Source organism: Capricornis sumatraensis, chromosome 9, assembly GCF_032405125.1.
Source record: "Capricornis sumatraensis isolate serow.1 chromosome 9, serow.2, whole genome shotgun sequence".
Taxonomy (NCBI): domain Eukaryota; kingdom Metazoa; phylum Chordata; class Mammalia; order Artiodactyla; family Bovidae; genus Capricornis; species Capricornis sumatraensis.
Genome location: NC_091077.1, coordinates 83,339,710 through 83,362,466, shown reverse-complemented (window position 1 = coordinate 83,362,466; position 22,757 = coordinate 83,339,710). Strand labels below are relative to the sequence as shown.

Below are 22,757 nucleotides of genomic sequence, written 5' to 3'. Positions count from 1 at the left end.
CTTTGTGACACGATGGACTGTAGCCTGCCAGGCTCCTCTGTCCATGGGTATTCTCCAGGTAAGAATACTGGAGTGGGTTGCCATGCCCTCCTCCAGGAGATCTTCCCAACCCAGGGATCGAACCCAGGTCTTGCGCATTGCAGGGAGATTCTTTATGGTCTGAGCCACCAGGGAAGTCCCTTATTTTAAAATAATTAGGTATTTATGTGTGGAGCCCATAATTTTCGTAAAACTGCAATGCAAATTACAAATGAATCCTTCCTACAGAAGTGTAGAAACAGGTGGCAGGATTAAAACACATTACTTGCTTCTTCTAGGGAGACATTATAGAGTGCAATGTATCTTTTGTATCAGGCAGCACTTTAAGATAGTATGGAATATTGCCAATGTAAGTCTGATTTTGGACTCAGTGTGAAACACTTGCTTTCAGCATGTCTGAAATTAGATAATCTGGTTATCTCAGGTAATAATATTCCTAGAAGCCACCTCCAGGTCTGGAGTAACAATTTAATAATAAGGAAAAATAGCCAAGCACTGTTTGGTTTGTCTATTTAAACAGAGTTTTTGAATCTTGAAGTTAAGTTCTCAAAAAAGCCATGAAATATTAAGTCTGTTTGGTTACTGTTTAGAACATTTGCTGATATATTCCATGGTGACAATGAAGTTTAATTTCTAAAATTATTTAATTTTATTTTTGAAACACAGATGGAAGATTGTACTTATTTAGATTAAAATAAAGCCAGAAGAACACAAGAAGCATAGAACACTAAGTTATTATTTGGTGATGGCTGCTGCGTCTGTGTCCCAGGGATTTCGACTCTTTCTGTTTAGCCCTCTGATTTCTCTTTCTGGTTAATTCATTCATATCGCCCAATGCTAGACAATAATATCCTAGAAAATTGGCCACTCTGTTAGCTAGAGCATATGTTTGCTTAGATTTTTTTCCTTCACTACATGAAAATAAAGAGTATCATACTATTTGGCTCCCCAAAAGTACCCTTTAAGTTTTTATTATGTGATATTTGTTTCTCTCTTGATGTTTAATTGATCCCATGTCCACATTTTAAATATCAGGGCACTTACTGCCACAACCAATAATATCTTCATGAATAGAAAAGTATCGGGTTTTCTCATAGCAAAACTCAGAAACTCTTCTGTTGACACTGTTGGTGATTGTGTATAACAACAATACTCTGAAATAAGGAAAAAAAAAGAACACAGGGAATAATGCATTCTTCTCTCCCTGCCAACCCTTCATCATCCAGGATATGAATATCAGGGAATTCTCAGATTTAGCTAAGACTATACTTAAAGTCAAAGAAGGCAATGGCAACCCACTCCAGTACTCTTGCCTGGAAAATCCTATGGACAGAGGAGCCTGGTGGGCTGCAGTCCATGGAGTCGTGAAGAGTCGGACATGACTGAGCGACTTCACTTTCACGTTTCACTTTCATGCATTGGAGAAGGAAATGGCAACCCACTCCAGTGATCTTGCCTAGAGAATCTCAGGGACGGGGGAGCCTGGTCAGCTGCGGTCTATGAAGTTGCACAGAGCTGGACACAACTGAAGCGACTTAGCAGCAGTAGCAGCATACTTAAAATACCTAGAGATCCTGTTTTTTGTTTTCCTTTTCTGATTCCCTTAGCTCTGTCCTCAGTCACACTCGCTTTGAAGTGTGCTCAGTGAGGTGGTAGAAGCAGAGAACCCTAAAGTGGACCCTAAAGTGAAATCCCCCCACCTCGGTCCTGAGCCAGCTATTAGAAGTAAGGCACCTCTCCTAATATCTGCCTGATTTATTTACTTTTTTAATTGATAAACTTATTAAAATGTTTCAACATGCTAATTTCTCCTCCTCACCCCTCTTGGTGGAGCAGGTGATTCCCCTCCTTATGTCCACCTAAGAGCTGTTGCTGCTGACATTGGCCACCTATATAGGAACTTTAGCAAGTCCAGTCCCCCTCCCATAGCCCCCCTCTTCCTTCTCCCCTTCGTGGCACACCCACTGCTTATGTGCTGGTGCATCCAGGATTTGTTTTTCCTTTTTGATATCACCTCGGGCTTCCTCGAAAATATATAGATTAGTAAAGTAACCGTATTTTTATTATTTCTAAGGTATCTTTATTGAGGTGAATGTTTCTGCTGCTGCTGCTGCTAAGTTGCTTCAGTTGTGTTTCTACTCGTGCACTGTTATCTTTTTCTCTTTTTATTCATCTGTCTTCATCCTCATGTTCTATCTTTCGTTGAAGTTTCTACTTTTCTCCTTCCTTCTGTCTTTTTACTGTCTTTTTACTTCCTCCCATCTTTTTACTAAATCCATTCAAATTGCCAGGCTTTTTGCAGACAATGACTCCTTTCATTCTTGTTCTAGTGTAACCAAAAAAAGACAAAATCTAAAGTTCAGAACACAAGAATTAAAATCTATACCTCTGACCATAAAACTTGATTTATGAGAGTTCTGGAGTACTACAACCTTAATACATACTATTACATCTAATTGAATATACAGATTGAAGTCTTTGAACAAAATATACACAGTTCAGTTCATTCCTGAGTATAAATACTGGAGGGTGTTAAGAAACTCTAACCACAGCAAGTACCAAGAAAGGGGAGAAGAGTGAAATACACTGAAAGCCCTTTAGAAACAGGTAGAAATTCAGAGGAAACTGTTATGCCAGGACTCTTGGAACAGCTAACAGATTACACCCATGATGGTGTATTGCTTCTGTTTCAGACTACTTAGTGACTAGGGTATTCCACTTTGACTGAAAATTTTACCAGGTGCAAAGAGTCATAAAGGGATTATAGTTTTTAAAACTTATTCACATGTGTGCTTTCCCCATCTTTTCTTCAAAGAAGAGAGTTGGGTTAATTGAACCCATGTCACAGGTTGACCAGCATTCAGAACAGTGGAGGGTAATTTAGGAATCCTCTTGTCTGGAGCTTCAGAACTAATTATTAGGTTAGTTAATCAAAACTGATTAAAAGAAAAAAACATTTTAATTGGTTATTATTTCCTTAAGAAATATATACTTTTCTTTTAGTTCAAGCTTGACTATGTGCATAGCTAATACATAATTCCAGCAAATTTCTCAAGTTATCTTTTATCAGTTCTGATATATCAACCTTATCCTGTTTGGCAGATTATTTTATTACTTAATCTTTTACTTGATACTTTTAATATTTAAATGATAATCCATAACCCACATCATTCAGAAGAGAAAAATTAGGAATTAAAACTATTCATTAGCACTAAGTGATCAATTTAAATAAATTTTTTGAAAATTATTAAAACATTGGTATTGCCAGGAGAAATATCAATAACCTCAGATATAAAGATGATACCACCCTTATGGCAGAAAGTGAAGAGGAACTAAAGAGCCTCTTGATGAAGGTGAAAGAGGAGAGTGAAAACACTGGCTTAAAACTCAGCATTCATAAAACTAAGATCATGGCTCCTGATCCCACCACTTCATGGCAAATAGATGGTGAAACAATGGGAACAGTGACAGACTTTATTTTCTTGGGCTCCCAAATCACTGCAGATGGTGACCATGGCCATGAAATTAAAAGATGCTTGCTCCTTGCAAAGTTATGACAAACCTAGACCATGTGTTAAAAAGCAGAGACATCACTTTGCTGACAAAGGTCCATATACTCAAAGTTATGGTTTTTCCAGTAGCCATGTATGAATATGAGAGTTGGGCGATAAAGAAACCTGAGCGCTGAAGAACAGATGCTTTAGAACTGTGGTGTTGGAGAAGACTTTTTTTTTTTTTTTTTGAGAAGACTTTTGAGAGTCCGTTGGAGAACAAGGAGATCAAACCAATCAATCCTCAATATTCACTGGAAGGACTGATGCTGAAGCTGAAGCTCCAATACTTTGGCCACCTGATACAAAGAGCCGATTCATTGAAAAAGACCCTGTGCTGGGAATCATTGCAAGCAGGAGGAGAAGGGGAAGTCAGAGAATGAGACGGTTGGATGGCATCACCGACTCAGTGGACAGGAGTTTGAGCAAGCTCTGGGAGATGGTGAAGGACAGGGAAGCCTGGCATGCTGCCATCCGTAGGGTCACAAAGAGTCAGACAGGACTAAGCAAGCAAGCAGTGGAATATGTTACCTAACCTTCAAATATTCATTTTTTAAATAGCAAATCACAGACTACTGATTTTTGTGTGTCCCAACAATAATGAAATAAACAACCCCTAAGTGCTTACTCCTTGGAAGGAAAGTTATGACCAACCTAGAGAGCGTATTCAAAAGCAGAGACATTACTTTGCCAACAAAGGTCCATCTAGTCAAGGCTATAGTTTTTCCAGTGGTCACGTATGGATGTGAGAGTTGGACTGTGAAGAAAGCTGAGCAGTAAATTGATGCTTTTGAACTGTGGTGTTGGAGAAGACTGTTGAGAGTCCCTTGGACTGCAAAGAGATCTAACCAGTCCATCCTAAAGGAGATTAGTCCTGGGTTCTCATTGTAAGGGCTAATGCTGAAGCTGAGACTCCGATACTTTGGCCACCTCATGCGAAGAGTTGACTCATTGGAAAAGACTCTGATGCTGGGAGGGATGGGGGCAGGAGGAGAAGGGGCCGACAGAGGATGAGATGGCTGGATGGCATCACTGACTCGATGGACATGAGTCTGATTGAACTCTGGGAGTTGGTGATGGACAGGGAGGCCTAGCATGCTGCAATTCATGGGGTCGCAAAGAGTCGGACATGACTGGGCAACTGAACTGAACTGAAGTGATTTTAACATGTTTCAGCATGACTTTAATATCATTTTTCTACTAATAAGTTATGAATCAAGCATTTATTTTTCTTATTAATTGATCTTATTAAATTAACTAAACAAGGAGTTTAGCTTTAGTAGAGTTTGCAACATTATATTAGTTTCAGGTGTACAGAATAGTGTTTCTGTATTTTTATAGTATATATGCCATTAAAAAAGTTATTATAAGATAATTGCCATAATTCACTGTGTTTATGCAGTATATCCTTGTTGCATTTTTAACACATAATCATTTTTATTTCTTATTTCCATACCCCTAACGTGCCCTTCCTTCCCTCTCCCCATTGGTAACTACTGATTTGTGTATCTGTGTGTCTGTTTCTGTTTTGATATATATGAACATTTGTTTTATGTTTTAGGTTATACATATAAGTTAAAATACTTAGAATTTGTCTTTCTCTGTCTGAGAATTTACTAAGCACAGTATTCTCTAGACCCATCCGTGTTGCTGCAAATGGCAAAATATCATTGTTTTTATGGCTGAATAATGTTCATATATGTACATGTCACTTCTTCTTTATCCTTTTGTCTGTTGATGGACACTTGGGTTGCTTTGATATCTTGGCTTTTATTAAAAGTTCTGCTATGAACATTATGGTGCATGGATCTTTTCAAAGTAGTATTTTCATTTTTTTCCAGATATGTACCCAAGAGTGGAAATGATAACTCTATTTTTAGTTTTCTGAAGAACCTTCATATTGTTTTCCATGGTGACTATACCAATTTACATTCCCATTAATAGTGTATAAGAGCTCCCTTTTCTCCATATCCTTGCCAACATTTGTTATTCTTAGACATTTTAATGACAGATTAGAGGTGATATCTCATTGTAGTTTTGATTTGCCTTGCTCTGATGATTAGTGATGTTGAGCATCTTTTCATGTCCTGTTAACCATTTGTGTATTTTCTGTGTATTCAGGTTTTATGCCCATTTTTTTTACTGGATTGTTTGGGTTTTTTTTTTTTTGGGGGGGGGGTTATATGAGCTGTTTGTATGTTTTAGATTGAGTTGACTTTAGTACCTTAGCAGCCTACATAAGCAAACACAAACCTAAGCCTATAAATTCCTCAAGGTTAAGAAATGGAAACCTAAGTACAACCAATCACAAACAACCGACTCGATTTTCCCAAATGATGCAACTGCTTAAGCTATAGCTAACCAAATAATTGCTCTACTTTCCCCTCTTCTCAAAGTCTCCCCTAAGCTCCTGTTTGTGGAACATTCTTACATCTGATTTGGTGCTACTCCATTCCAATCAATGTTTGATCAGGTAAACTCTTAAATTTTTAATATGCCTCACTTTATCTTCTATAAATCTTTAATTGGCACATGTTTCCTAGAGTTTCTTCTAAAAAAAATTTCCTCTTCCACTTCCCAAATATTACAAAATTTTAGATACTGAAATCTTTTTCAGTTAAGTAGCAAGTAGTTCCTTTTGGCAAACTGTTTATTTGCATTTTATGTTCGTATTGTTTTTATGTAGTAATACCAGTCAAACTCACACTGGAATGCATTATTTAGGCATATCAGAACTTCTAGCTTGAGGTAGAAAGAGAAAAAAAGCAATTAACTATTCATAAAGCTATTCTTAAAGCTAATTGCTTATTTAATACTAGCCTTTGCCTAAAACTGACAACTGTAAATACTTCTAAGTATGTTATTATGTTTGAAATGCTTATGGCACTGTATTTCATACTAGAGAATGAGTATCAGAAAATACTTTTGTGTGTACTGTTAGACCAGATGGCGATTATTCAGTGTTCAGCCAGTAAGTCCTGTCTGACTCTTTGTGAGCCCATGGCCTGCTCCATGCCAGGTTTCCCTGTCCTTGCCTGTCTCCCAGAGTTTGCTCAGATTCATGTCCACTGAGTCCGTGATGCTACCTCACCATCTCGTCCTCTGCAGCCCTCTTCCCCCTTGCCTTCATTCAGTCTTTCCCAGCATCTTTTCCAGTAAGTCGGCTCTTTGCATCAGGTGGCCAAAGTATTCATATGCTTCAGCTTCATATGACATACTGAAGTTCTTTTCCTTGAGAACAGAAGGGGAAATGAGAAGCACCAATAATCCCTTCCCCCACTTAGAATATCATTTGCAAGCACTGATTTCAGGATGAATCTCCTTCTTTCCTGGCACTGTTACTCATTCCCCGTCTTCTCTCATTCTTCTTCTCTTCTAGAGATTCAACCTAGAAGAGATGATGTATAACCTTTCATTTTACCTGTCCTGTGTTGATTTGCACAAGTGATATATTGAAAAGTTCGTGGTTATGTTGTGTTACATTGTATATGTTTTTTAAATATATAAATGCTATTGTGTCATTTTTTAAAAAACTTTGTATTTTGTATCGGGGCATAGCTGATTAACAATGTTGTGATAGTTTCAGGTGGACAGCAAAGGGATTCAGCTATACATATACATATATCTGCTCTCCCCCAAACTCCCCTTCCATCCAAACTGTCACATAATAATGAGCCAAGTTCCATGTGCTATACAGTAGATCCTATTGGTTATCCATTTTAAATATAGCAGTGGGTATACATCCATCCCAAACTCCCTAACTAATCCTTCACCCTATCCTGCCTCCTGGTAACTGTAAGTTCATTCTCTTAAGTCTGTGAGTCTTTCTCTTTTGTAAGTTATTTTGTGTAATTTCTTTTTAGATTCCACGTGTAAGGGATGTCATACAATATTTCTCCTACATATGACTTACTTCACTCACTACGGCAATCCATAGGCCCATCCACGTTGCTACAAATGGCATTATTTCATTCTTTTTAATGGCTGAGTAATATTCCACTGTATGTGTGTACCACATCTTCTTTATCCATTCCTCTGTCGAAGGACACTTAAGTTGCTTCCATGTCTTGGCTATTGTAAATAGTGCTGAAATGAACAAGAGTGCATGGATCCTTTCCAGTCATGTTTTTCTCCAGAGACATGCCCAGGAATGGGATTGCAGTGATTCATGGTAGCTCTATTTTTAGTTTTTTAAGGAACCTCCATACTGTTCTCCATAGTGGCTATACCAATTTACATCCCCACCAACAGTTTAGTTCCTACCTCCACACCCTCTCCAGCATTTACTGCTTGTGGATTTTTTGATGATGGCCATTTCTGGGAGGTATGACTTCATATCTCATTGTAGTTTTGACTTGCATTTCTCTAATAATCAGTGATGTTGAATATCTTTTATTGTGCCTCTTGGACATCTATATGTCTTCTTTGGAGAAATGTCTATTTAGGTCTTCTGCCCATTTTTTCATTGGGTGGTTTGTTTTGACGCTGTTAAGCATAATTAGCTGTTTGTAAACTTTGGAAACTAATACCTTGTTGGTCACACCATTTACAAATTTTTTTTCCCCAATCTGTGATTTGTCTTTTCATTTTGTTTATTGTTTTCTTTGCTGTGAAAAAGTTTTTGGGTTTAGGTGGATCCAATTTATGTTTATTTTTATTTCCATTTCTGGGAGATGAATTGATGAAGATATTGCTGCAATTTATGTCAGACAGTGTTCTGCCTTTGTTTTCCTCCAAGAGTTTTATATTATCTGGTCTCACATTATGGCCTTTAATCCATTTTGAACTTATTTTTGTGTTTGGTGTTAAAGAAGGGTCTGACTTCATTTTTTTCATGTAGCTGTCCAGTTTTCCCAGCACCATTTGTTGAAGAGACTGTCTTTCCAACATTGTATAGTCTTGCCTTCTTTTTCATATATTATTTGACCATAGTTGTGTGGGTTTATTTTTGGGTTTTCTATCATATTCCATTGATCTATAATTATTTTTTTAGATAGCTATTGAGTTGCCCAAAATATTCATTTGAATTTTTCTATACAGAAAAGCTATTAATACTATTATTTTCCTATGCAGAAAAACCTGACCAACTTTTTGCCAACCCAATATATTTGAATCTAGTTAATTACTTCTGGATCTCAGAAAGTATGCCTTTGTGAATGTGTGCAGGGGCACACACAGACACATGTTTGTGTGCATATTTTATGTTTAAAATCTTTATTCCTCGAGAGATAAATCATTTCAGCTGCTATCCGTTGCTAATATAAAAAAGTTCTACAATAAATATGTATATGTATTTCTCATTGATTACCAACAGAGAAATTTGAGGTGGGGAGAATGCTCAGGAATAAGTTGATTAATTTTTACCAACAACTAATTCATTGAAGTAACCATAGTTACTTCATAGTTACCGTAGTTACTTCATAGTTACAAACCATTTGATACTCCCACCATAAGCAGAGGAATACTTCAGTAATACTTGATATTATCTCATGTTTTTTGTTTTGCCACTTTGGCTATACATTCATTGTTAGTTATAAATTGCTTTTCATTTAGTTTGCATTTACTTAAAAGTGAAAGTTAACTATCTGAATTGCCTATTAACATGCTTTCCTCTTTTTCCTGTTAGTTTCTTCATCTCTTTGGAGTTTGCATGTGTGTGTGTGTGTGTTTGTAAAAACCTCTTGTATGTTTCACATCAGTAGTTCTCAGCTGAACTTGCAGTACACATGGAGGCAGGGATCTCCAAAGATCTGTTCAGAAGGTTCATAGGTCAATGCTGTTTCTATAATAATTATAAGATTTCCTTGAACATCTTCACTATATTAACATTGGTACTAATGCCACAAAAGACTGGTGGGTAAAACTGCTGGAGCTTTAGCACAAATCGAGACAGTAGCATCAAACTGTACTAATAGTCTTTATAGTCACCTTCATCATGCACATGCTGGAGAAAAAGAGAAAAGAAAGATCAAGCTCAATTAAGAATGTCCTTCATGAAACAGTAATGATCATTAATTTTATTAAATGCCAGTGCTGGCTGTATCTTTAATATTCTGTGTGGTGATATGGGTCTCACAGGGAGAGCACTTCTGCTGGGTACTGAAGTGTAGCAATAATCTTCAGGAGTTGTACTTGGGAGATTGTGTGATTTGCAAGCTGAACCACTGCCTCCTTTTTTGAGCATCAAGTTTACTTCAAAGAACAACTAACAAACCATGACTATTCGCAACTGGAGATTTGGCAGATATTTTCTTGAAAATGAACTCAAGTAGCCTTGCCATATTAGGGAAAACAATTGACAGTATTTGTTGCTAGATAAAGCTTGAAATTTCAAGGGAAAATTAGAAGTTTGGAAAAAATACAATTGCCAGCATGAACTTGAGAGCTTCCAATATTTTAAGATTTTTTAATGAAATTGATAGTGATATTAACAAAAATGCCTTTTTTGATATTATATAATAATAAAATGTGTAATCTTTTAAAGAATCCACATAGCTCAGTGAGTCTGTATTTTCCAAATGACCACATGATGTTACAAAACCAAAAATGCATGAGTAATAAAGATCCATTCAAAGTGCGAAATAGACCAATGGATTTTAACATGATGACTGTGAGAATTTCCCTGGTAGATTTTAGATTACACACTATAGGTAACATTTAAGAAACTGTTTTTTTTTGTCAAGTTGTGATATGGTAGCAAAGAAGAATATGAACACTTATCTGGAAAGTTATTAAAATGCTTCTTCTTTTGCCAACTAGATATCTATGTGAAGGAAGATTTTCCTCACATACTTCAAGCAAAGAATGTTTTGTAGTCCACTTGATATAGAAGCAAATATGAGAACCTACTTATCTTCTTTTAAGTCAGATACTGAAGACATTTTAAAAATATATAAAATGAACACAACTCAGTAGAATTTTGGCTTTGGACAATTTTATTTTATGATATTATGAAGCTTATGTTAAGATATAATTGGTTTGCTACTGTAATATTTGATTAATAAATTATTATGATTATAATAGTTCTTTAAAAAATCAAATATTTCTAAAATGTGATATTTTCATTTGTAATACTATAAGCATTTGTGTGTGTGTGTGTGTGTGTGTGTGTGTGTTCCAAGTATCAGATGTGAGTGCATTTGCTTTTTAGGTCTTTCAATAATTTTTAAGAGTAAGGGAGTCTTGAGATCTAAAAGTATGAGAACTAGTACATTAAATAACCTGCCAGTTTTTGACATTACAAATATCAAAGGCTATCACCTTTCTATTAACCTTCCCTGTGATGTACTTAGTTGAAAAGAAACCTTTAATTTCTTTTTGGAGCCAATTTCATTTTTCCTTCACAGTCTGTACTTTTCTGGTCTTCTTAAAAGAACATTTTCTTTAACTTTAGGGTCATAAAAATATGTTTCTACATTTTCTCCTATTAGATGAATAGTGTTACTTTTCACATTCGGTCCTTAGTACATTCCAATCCAACTTCATTTTTCTCTACATAGAGAATCAATTTTCCCAGCACCATTTACTAAATAATCTATCCTTTCCCCCCTGACTTGTAATGCTGCCTCAAGTGTAAATATTTATTTTAATCTCTTTCTGGATCCCCCTTCCAATTCACATGTATTTTTTCCTACCTACATGCTGCTCTTGTTCAGTGGTCCAGTCATGTTGGACTCTTTGCGACCCCGTGGACTGCAGCATGCCAGGCTTCCCTGTCCCTCACCATCTCCCGAAGTTTGCCCACATTCATGTCCATTGCATCGATGATACCATCCAACCATCTCATCCTTTGATGGCTCTCTTCTCTTTCAGCCCTCAATCTTTCCCACCAAATGAGACTTTTCCCATTAGTCAATTATTCATATCAGATGACCAAAATACTGCAGCTTCAGCTTCAGCATCAGTCCTTCCAACCAGTATTCAGGGTTGATTTCCTTTTAGATTGACTGACTTGATCTCCTTGCTGTCCAAGGGACTCTTAGGAGTCTTCTCCAGCACCACAGTTGAAAGGCATCAATTCTCCACGCTCCGCCTTCTTTACGGTTCAGCTCTCACAACTCTATGTGCCCATGGGGACGACCATAGCCTTGACTATATGGACCTTTGTTGACAGAGTAATGTCTCTGCTTTTCAATACATGTCTAGGTGTGTCATAGCTTTCCTGCCAAGAGGCAATTGCCGTCTAATTTCATGGCTGCGGTCACCATCTGCAGTGATTTTAGAGCCCAAGAAGAGGAAATCTGTCGCTGCTTCCGCTTTTTCCCCTTCTATTTGCCATGAAGTGATGGGGCTGGATGCCATGATCTCATTTTTTTAATGTTTAGTTTTAACCAGCTCTTTCACTCTCCTTCTTCACCCTCATCAAGAGGCTCTTTAGTTCCTCTTTGCTTTCTGCTATTAGAGTGGTATCAACTGTATATCTGAGGCTGTTGATGTTTCTCCCATCTGTCTTGATTCCAGCTTGTAACTCATCCAGCTGGCATTTCTCAATGTGCTCAGCATATAGATTAAACAAACAGGGTGACAGCAGACAGCCCTGCCGTACTCCTTTCTCCATCTTGAGCCAACCACTTGTTCCGTACAGGGTTCTAACTGTTGCTTCTTGATGTGCATACAGGTTTCTCATGAGACAGGTAAGATGGTCTGGGTATTCCTATGTGCTAGTACCACATTACTTTTATTTCACATGGTCCTGGAATTCTTAATACATAGCAGACTTCTCCCATTTTATTACTTCTTTTTGAAGATTCATTTCGCTATTAATGGACGTTTGTCAGTGTATCATTCAAAATAAAAAAGTATACATTTTTAGAAGAAAATTTTTATGACAAATTTACAGAACTGAAAGAATAAATTATTGTATTATCTCATCCATTAAAATTTATACTGGTATTCTGTAAGATCTAGTTAAAAAATATTCTCCGTAAGATCATATTAATTAATTATTTTTGAGGTAAATTTCTGGATATTTTATAATTAGTTTGCTATTATAAATAGCATCTTATCATTTTTTTCACTTTAATTGTATGTGTATTTTGAATAGGTAAGACACCTACACATTAGAAGTTTCAAAAGACACATAAGATTATAATAAAAATTCTTCCTACTTCTCTCTCTTCAAGATATCTGTTTAACTTCATTCGAAACTATTGTTAGGCAGTTTCTTGTTTTTGCCATATAATTATAATTATATGCAAGAAAATATGCATATTATTTGCCCTTTATAATAAAGAAGAGTATGCAATACACATTGTCCTGTTACTTTCTCTTTTCACGCAGTTTCCAGATAATTGTAGATCTGCTTGATAGCACACCAAAACTTGAAAGCAGTAATTTCTTAAATTGTATCCCAAGATCTCTCTCTCCTCTCTCCTTGCCCACTTCCTCTCCTTCATTCCTATTCTTTTGTCTTACAACTGAATTGTATTCATTTTCTGGACTTCATAATAAAATGGCTTAGACCCCTATAGACAGACATTTTAAATTGTTTGAAATTGTGTTTTATAGAGCACTGCAGGGGACAACTTTGTACCTGGAGAACAACTTGGTACCTACATCATTTTGCCTATATATGATTATACTTGTAGCCAGCATTCCTAGAATGAAATTGGTGACTTTAAGAAAATATGCATTTGTCATTTTGTTTCAAGTCATAAATTGTCCTTCATACAAGACTATGTCATTTATACTCTCACCATGAATTTATATGCTTGCCTATTTCTTTATACTTTTGCTATAGCGTATAATTTTTTTTTTTTTTTTTTTTTGCTTTTTGCTCTTGTGAAATGTGAATTTTAGTAACTTGGGGTAGATTTAATTTGATTTATATGAGTAAGACTGAGTATCTTTCATGTTTAATATTCATAGGTATTTCCTTAGATCTCAACTAATGAAATCCTTTGCTCATTTTATCCACTAATTTGAGTATTGTTTATTTCATATGCAAAATTTCCTTACATACCGGGATCTATTTACTGATTTTCTCTTCTGTTTTATTGATCAGGCTGCCTTTACATGTGCCAGGATCATGCTATTTTGATTATTTGTATTATATTTTCCTTTGATAATTATTGATACAGATTAATTAAATGTGGATCTTATATTAAGCAAACTGGCAGAACTTTTTAATTAATATTTATTATTAATTTCTGTTGAATTTTCAAAGTAAATTTTTATATCATCTGCCAATATGAACAATATCTTTATCCCATCCCATTGCCATTTAGAAAGGATTTCATAACCTGTCTTTCTGCTCACTACTGTCTTCTTCAACTGTGACTCTTTGCTTGAAATAGCCCCAATGGGAATTTGTTCAGCTTCATTTTAAACTTCATTTTACTTTATATTTTTTATTCTCATTATTTCCAATTGGTTCTTATTTATATACTTGTTTCTGTCCTATGTTCCAAAAACTTCTTTATCTTGGAGATTTTTTTAAAAAATGTGAAGTCTTAACTTGCCACTTTTAAATTATTTTTTTCTATATTAGTTCTTTTTTTTCCTTCTTCTGTTCCTGAGAGAGTTGTTTTTTATTAATATCTTTGCTAGTGATATACCTGGAGGGAAAGGTGAAACCCATGCCCTAGCTTCGTTACTTTGAGTGAATTGACTATGGCTGTATTCAACTAAAATCTGTCTTCTCCCTGCAGAAGACCAAGTCAACTCCAGATATTGCTTTTAACAAGACCTCCATCCCTCTGTTTTACTTTCTTAATCCGTGGACAAGAAGTGTGGTGCAGAAGGTGAAGCAATCAGGTCTTTTAGTGACTGTGGGCTCCTCATTCCCACCTGGCCTCCCATAGGCAATAGGCTGGAAATGGGAAAATTGAGGAGGAGCCAGGCAAACAAAATGAGAATGAGAAATGGCACATCTAGAAAGCATTTCCCTCAGTTACCTGTTTTCATCATAGTTGGCTCCTGGATTTCCTCTGTGCACACCCCAGACACACAACCATGCACTAAAGTCTCAAAGGCTCCTGAAGGTTTCCCAAGGTTTTTTGTGTTAGAGTTTGATCAGTCTCAAAAGGCTTTCTGTCCTAGAATACATTTGATGCTGGATTCAGCAGAGAGAGCTAGAAGCCCATGCTAGTTTGCCATCTTGTCAGGAACTCATTGATTTCTCCCTTTCCCCCAAGTTGAATCTAATGGTTAGATTTACACACACACACACACACACACACACACACACACACACACACACACAGGCACACAGGCACACACACAGGCACACACATGTAAACATAATATCCCTGAATGTCTTATTAGTACATAGCTTTGGAAGTTGATTTCATATTTTTAAAATATGGTTATTATGATTATCAGCTCACATAAGGGAAGAACATGGAAAAGGAATGCTCCTTTTCATTTAGAGAACAGAAAAACTAAAAATCAACCCAAAAAAGCAACCACAGAGCTTTCTGTGTGGCAGGTGTTACTAAATTTCTGCATGTACTCTATCGTTTAATTTTCACACGTAAGAATTCTATTAAAATTCCTTTTACTGGGGAGGAAATTAAATTTCAGGAAGCTTAGACAAGTTGTTGAAGATTACATTGGTGAGAAGTGGAAAAAACCAGGGCTGAAACTGTCAGTCTTTTTTTGCCTTCAGCCTGGGCTTTGCCTGGATTCTAGGCATTCTAGGTCCAGATTATGTTTCTTAATATTTGCATTAGTACAGGGAAAGCAGTTCACTCAAAATACCTTAGAATGTAAATACTTTTATTTTTTAAAGACATGCAGTGTACCTACCATCCAGTGGAAAAATAATTTCTCTGAAACAGGATAAATAAATGAAAATATTTTATTGCATATCCAAACATCTATCAAGGTCACAGGGAGTAATTTTGAAATTTCTGATGCAATCCCCATTCTTTAGTATATTTAGACCTCCATAAAGGCAGAAAAAGACAAAATAGAAATCAGATCACTTTCTAGCCAATGTTATTTTACAAAGAATCACAAAAATCCCTAAATAATGTTGGAGTAGGATGAAAGGGAATTGCTTGCAATAAGTTCTGTGGTAGAGATATTTCTAAAATCAGGTGATAACCTTCTTCAAGGCTTCGTTTATTTCTCACAGTAATAGAGATTCCTGGTATTTAAACTTGAATATGACCGTGACAGTGAAATCATAGCTCTTTTCTATATGATTTTCTTATTATTCCAAGCTTAATAGTGCTAGAGGAGAATTCAAAAGCCTAAAAATTAATAATTGCTAATAATCCCTGAACCAGTGTTCTGTGAATCACTTTTTGGTTTTTATTTTTTATTTGATGAAAACAGTACTGAAATTTAATTACAGATACCTGCTTAAAGTGTTTAGTATATGAAAGGAGAATTCCATGACAGAGGAGCTTGGTAAAGTCCATGGGGTCACAAAGAATTGGACATGACTGAGCAACTAACACCTTTACTTTCAACTACTTAAAATAGATACAACCCAAGGAGGGTGCTGCTTTACTCTCTGGAGTTCCAGCTCCTTGAGATATATATTCAGAGCTTATAAATATTAAAGCAAATAATCTTTTAAAACATCATTTCTGCCATGACTTAGAAACATGTACACAGATTTTCATTTTTTGATTGTTACTCAATTTAAGCTTCAGAAAAATTAGTCACCAGCTCATCAGCTGAAACTCTAGCAGAGATAATTTGGCCATCTATAAGAAGGTGTAAGCAAGATAAAAGATAATTGAAAAAGGAATGTTCAGTACTTTCAAGTGGAATTTGGCTTGCAAAATGGGAGGACACTTTATTCATAGTGTCCAGTGTTTGTTATATATATTAGGAAGATTCAAACTATGAAGACTCTCCACTTGAAAAATAAAGAGGAAGGCTGTATAGAAGATGGTGGATGAATATGGCTCTTTCACAAGGTTGTGCTCATTTACCTAATATGTTAAGATAGTCTCTTTTGGAGCTTACCTTTACCAAATCTAGCCATTAAAATTCCAAAATCAATCTTTAGAGACTAATTGAGATGAAAGAGTAATAAGTAAAATTTACCTTGATGGTGAATATTCTCTTATTTGTACCTCCAAACAAAAATGGGACATAAAATGTATTCATAAAAAAATAAAAATAAAAAAAATAAAAAAAAATGTATTCATGTCAGTGATTTTGATGTCTTAAGTACTAAAATGAGAAAAGTAAAATTGGATATGTAAGTCAACTCACTTGGCCCTGTTGGAGAAAAAAGAACCTACAGGCCCAGAAATTAATAAGAAAAATATCACTTATAGGTTTGCATTACAGGAGTGAAAGATGGGTATGCTCACATATCAGAGGCTGGGGACCATCCACCACAGTTCTTGAGCTCATCCAATTTCTGGATTTCCTTTATAAACAAGTAAGACAAAGAATCAAGTAAGACAAAGACCCTGATGCTGGGAGAGATTGAAGGCAGGAGTAGAAGGGAACGACAGAGGATGAGATGGTTGGATGGCATCACCGACTCAATGGACATGAGTTTGAGCAAGCTCCAGGAGATGGTGAAGGACAGGGGAGCCTGGCATGCTGGAGTCCATGGGGTTGCAAACGGTCAGTCATGACTGAGCAAAAGAACAACAATAACAAAGACAGAGAATCATTTTGTGAACATTAGTTGGGGAAGAAGAATCTGAGATAGAAATGACATATAGAGACACTCAGAATAGAGAGCAAAGTGGACTATGCCATGTTAGCAAACTTTCAGAAGCTTGAAAGGGCCCTGACTACATGAAGATTCAGGATTTCCCTTAACATACTAACATGTTTAAAATCTATGTGCTGTGCTGTGCTAAGTTGCTTCAGTCATGTCTGACACTTTGTGACCCCTGTGGACTGTAGCCTGCCAGGCTTCTCTGTCCTTGGGATTCTCCAGGCAAGAATACTGGAGTGGGTTGCCATTTCCTTCTCCAAAGAATGTTTCAGACCCAAGGATAGAACGTGTGTCTTATGTCTCCTCCTACATTGACAGGTGGGTTCTTTATCACTAGCGCCACCTAGGAAGTCCCTTAAAATCCATAAATCCAGGGAAAGAAAAGATTATAGACTTTTAGAATAAACACCCAAAAGAGATGTCCTATTCATTATAGGGGACTAGAATGCAAAAGTAGGAATTCAAGAAACACCTGGAGTAACAGGCAAATTTGGCCATGGAGTACAGAATGAAGCAGGGCAAAGGCTAATAGGATTTTGCCAAGAGAATGCACTGGTCGTAGCAAATGCCCTCTTCCAACAACACAAGAGAAGACTCTACACATAGACATCACCAGATGGTCAACACTGAAATCAGATTGATTATATTCTTTGCAGCCAAAGATAGAGAAGTGAAAACAAGACTGGGAGCTGACTGTGGCTCAGATCATGAACTCCTTATTGCCAAATTCAGACTTAAATTGAAGAAAGTAGGGAAAACACTAGACCATTCAGATATGACCTAAAACAAATCCCTTATGATTATACAGTGGAAGTGAGAAATAGATTTAAGGGACTAGATCTGATAGATAGAGTGCCTGATGAACTATGGACGGAGATTAGTGACATTGTACAGGAGACAGGGAGCAAGACCATCCCCAAGGGAAAAAAAAATGCAAAAAAGCAAATGGCTGTCTGAAGAGGCCTCACAAATAGCTGTGAAAAGAAGAGAAGCGAAAGGCGAAGGAGGAAAGGAAAGATATACCCATTTGAATGCAGAGTTCCGAAGAATATCAAGGAGAGATAAGAAAACCTTTCTCAGTGATCAGTGCAAAGAAATAGAGGAAAATAATAGAATGGGAAAGAATAGAGATCTCTTCAAGAATATTAGAGATACCAAGGGAACATTTCATGCAAAGATGGGCTCAATAAAGGACAGAAATGGTATGGACCTAACAGAAGCAGAAGATAAAAAGAAGAGGTAGCAACAATACACAGAAGAACTGCACAAAAAAGATCTTCACGACCAAGATAATTGCGACGGTGTGGTCACTCACCTAGAGCCAGACATCCTGGAATGTGAAGTCAAGTGGGCCTTAGAAAGCATCACTACGAACAAAGCTAGTGGAGGTGATGGAATTCCAGTTGAGCTATTTCAAATCCTGGAAGATGATGCTGTGAAAGTGCTGCACTCAATATGCCAGCAAATTGGGAAAACTCAGCAGTGGCCACAGGACTAGAAAAGGTCAGTTCTCATTCCAATTCCAAAGAAAGGCAATGCCAAAGAGTGCTCAAACTACCACACAGTTGCACTCATCTCACACACTAGGAGAGTAATGCTCAAAGTTCTCCAAGCCAGACTTCAGCAATACATGAACCATGAACTTCCAGATGTTCAAGCTGGATTTAGAAAAGGCAGAGGAACCAGAGATCAAATTGCCAATATCCGCTGAATCATCGAAAAAGCAAGAGAGTTCCAGAAGACATCTATTTCTGCTTTATTGTCTATGCCAAAGCCTTTGACTGTGTGGATCACAATAAACTGGAAAATTCTGAAAGAGATGGGAATACCAGACCACCTGACCTGCCTCCTGAGAAATCTGTATGCAGGTCAGGAAGCAACAGTTAGAACAGTTAGAAGCAACAGTTAGAAATGGGGACAGGAGTACATCAAGGCTGTATATTGTTACCCTGCTTATTTAACTTCTGTGCAGAGTACATCATAAGAAATGCTGGGCTGGAAGAGCACAAGCTGGAATCAAGATTGCTGGGAGAAATATCAATAACCTCAGATATGCAGATGACACCAGCCTTATGGCAGAAAGTGAAGAAGAACTAAAGAGCCTCTTGATGAAAGTGAAAGAGGAGAGTGAAAAAGTTGGCTTAAAGCTCAACATTCAAACACCTAAGATTATGGCATCCAGTCCAATTACTTCATGGCAAATAGATAGGGAAACAGTGGAAATAGTGGCTGATTTTATTTTTGGGGGTTCCAAAATCAATGCGGATGGTGACTGCAGCCATGAAATTAAAAGACGCTTACTCCTTGGAAGGAAAGTTTTGACCAACCTAGACAGCATATTAAAAAGCAGAGACATTACTTTGCTAACAAAAGTCTGTTCAGTCAAAGCTATGTTTTTTCCAGTAGTCATGTATGGATGTGAGACTTGGATTATAAAGAAAGCTGAGCGCTGAAGAATTGATGCTTTTGAACTGTGGTGTTGGAGAAGACTCCTGAGAGTCCCTTGGACTGCAAGGAGATCCAACCAGTCCATCCTAAAGGAAATCAGTCCTGAATGTTCATTGAAAGGACTGATGTTGAAGCTGAAACTCCAATACTTTGGCCACCTGATGCGAAAAGCTGATTCATTTGCAAAGGCCTTGATGCTGTAAAAGCTGGAGAAGAGGAGAAGGGTATGACAGAGGATGAGATGGTTGGATGGCATCACCAACTCAATGGACATGAGTTTGAGTAAACTCTGGGAGTTGGTGATTGACAGGGAGGTCTGGCGTCCTGCATTCCATGTGGTCACAAAGAGTCAGACACAACTGAGCGACGGAACTGAACTGAGTTGCAGTCTTTGTCTGGGGTGCAAACTCCAGGGATTGCTTTTGTAGTTCTAATTTTTGACTTTTTAAATATATGACATGAATGTACATATTAAAAACAAATGATTCTAGAGGAGCTGGTTTTTTCATGCTCAACCTCTGCCATTTCATATGTTAACTCTTACAGTCCCGTCAGAGAGTAGAAAGCCCTTATCACTTACACGAATGTGAAGATTTCCTGATTTCTCTGAGAGTGGTCTCTGAATTACACCAATTTAAATCTCTTATACTATGTTATTATTAATATTAATAATCAAGAGTGGAGAGCTCTATAGCAATTTGTCAAGATCATTAAAACATTATCTTTCTACTGAACTTGAGATTTTATAGACATCATAAAGGCATTTTAAAGTGAACGTAACAATTTTTAATATTTGCCATATATGTAGAAAATATTTTTCTAACATGGTAGTATTTAATGAATTATTATGTTGTATTAAGAGGAAATTTCTACTTAAATGAGAAAAATGTTGAAAAACTTCTTAGGTGATAATTATGCTGTATCAAACTGTTGTATTATGACTTGGAATGGGGAGAAAATATGGAGAGAAAACATCAGTTAGAACATCTCCATATACTGAAAAGTATTTGGTGAAAAACTCTCCATGACGAATGTGTACTTAACACAAGCAGAAACTACAGTATAAAGATTCAGAAACTGAAGATATTTTTGCATTTGTGTTTTGCCATCATTGTTATCTTTACCTTTTTTTTATTCTAACACTCAAAGATCTCAGGGATTTGCATGGTTTATTTTAATGGAATTTCTTTAAGTCTAAAGCAGTTGAGACACATTAACATTTATTTTGATATTAGGTTCATGGTAACATCATTGAGGTTATTTTGAGAAGATAACATGCTCATTTTTCACTTTGCTAACTCATACTTAACATATCATAATCACCAAATGCTTTCAATACTTATATTTTGGGGACACATTACCCTTTTTAAAACTTGTTCATATATATTGCTTTACTTTAAAAATGAAAAGTATACCATTAGAGAAAGGCATTTTGAAGCTAGGCTTGATATCGGCTTGATATACACTATTTTCAATCTTCACTAATAAATAAAAATGTTCCATTTTCAAATGTGACACTGTAACCATTGTTATCTGAAAGCAGGGAAATTATAGTTGATTGTGCTTTGTCTCCTCAGATAAATTTACAGAGAAAAATGAGAGTTACTGGTGTGATTACTCAAGGAGCCAAGAGGATTGGAAGTCCAGAGTATATCAAATCCTACAAAATAGCATATAGTAATGATGGAAAAACCTGGACAATGTACAGAGCGAAAGGAACCAATGAAGACATGGTAAGACTTCCATGTCATGCTTAATTTGAACATAACCTGTCATACATAATCTATTACCAAGTGACTACTGAATATTCAAAAGTAGTCCTATGTTGTTGAAAATAAATTTATGACTTTTTTAATAGGACCAGTGGTGTGTGGAGAGGGTAAGGAGTTATCCCAAATTATCAGTGTGTAGTAGCGACCAATTAAATCTTCCTCAGATTTTAACTGGTGGGACTATAAACACTGTATCACAAGGTTAGCATAGTCCTGTGCATAACAGTTATTTTCACAATAGTCAGCTTTCAATTTCATTTTATTGCTTTGACAGATGATCCTTCTCCTTAAATAAATACAGATCAAAACTGTTAAAGAAAAAATAAAATTTTTAAAGAGAAACACCGAGTTATAGAAAAATTAACTATCCCTCTATTACTTAATATCTTAATATTGGAAGAAATTTTTGTTATTCTGCAGAATAAAATATTCTAGAGGAATATTTATCTGTGTGCATCTTACATCATGATATTCAGTATCTCCTTTGCCCTTTCATATATTTCCAATTTTTTAATTAATTTTAACACAAATTTCTAATTTTAAAAAGCAGCAATGTAGTTCATTCCATTTAAAACTGAATCATTAAAATAGACTGATAAATTTTATGAAAGATTTTTTAAATTAACTTCTTAAATGAATGTAAATAGGTTTTTTGATTACTAGGTTATATAAAAGATAAAGTGAAATGAGATTTAAAGGAATTAAAAATAACACATTTTAGCATTTAAATTTTAGAGATAAATTGGTTTTTCACTGGAGATATATACATAAAGAAATGAGTCTCTTATCCAATGATCTGGGACTTGAGTACTCAGACCCTAAAGCATCCTAAATTTGATCACAGCTTGGAGAAGGAGATGGCAACCCACTCTAGTACTCTTGCCTGGAAAATCCCATGGATGGAGGAGCCTGGTAGGCTGCAGTCCAAGGGGTCATGAAGAGTTGGACTGAGTGACTTCACTTTAGAGAAACTAAGTGAACAGGAAATAACACTGAAGGCTGGTTCCTAAAACAACATACATAATTACCAAGTAGCAAAATAAATAGATAGAGCCAGATCCCGAACTAAGTTGAGGAGGCATTTCCCTTTAGAAGCATTCCATTCTCAAGGACTGGACTTAAATTGATAAGCCCAACATAATAGGGTATAGATTAAGCCATAGGTTACAGTGGTTTACAGCTTTAATGAGGATTCTATCTATAGGTTTTAGATTTGCTTCTGATGGCAAAGTAAGTGAAAGTTGCTTAGTCATGTCCAACTCTTTGAAACACCATGGACTGGGTAGTCCATGAAATTCTCCAGGCCAG

The 22,757-nt window shown here is 36.3% G+C and overlaps 1 protein-coding gene across 1 annotated transcript in view; it reads left to right on the top strand.

Moving 5' to 3' along the window:
• Positions 1-22,757, top strand: part of EDIL3 (EGF like repeats and discoidin domains 3) — a 335,221-nt gene that overhangs the window by 170,974 nt on the left and 141,490 nt on the right. Inside the window, exon 7 of the mRNA XM_068981124.1 lies at positions 21,255-21,410. Coding sequence (XP_068837225.1) covers positions 21,255-21,410 — 156 coding nt within the window. The remainder of the gene's footprint in view (positions 1-21,254; positions 21,411-22,757) is intronic.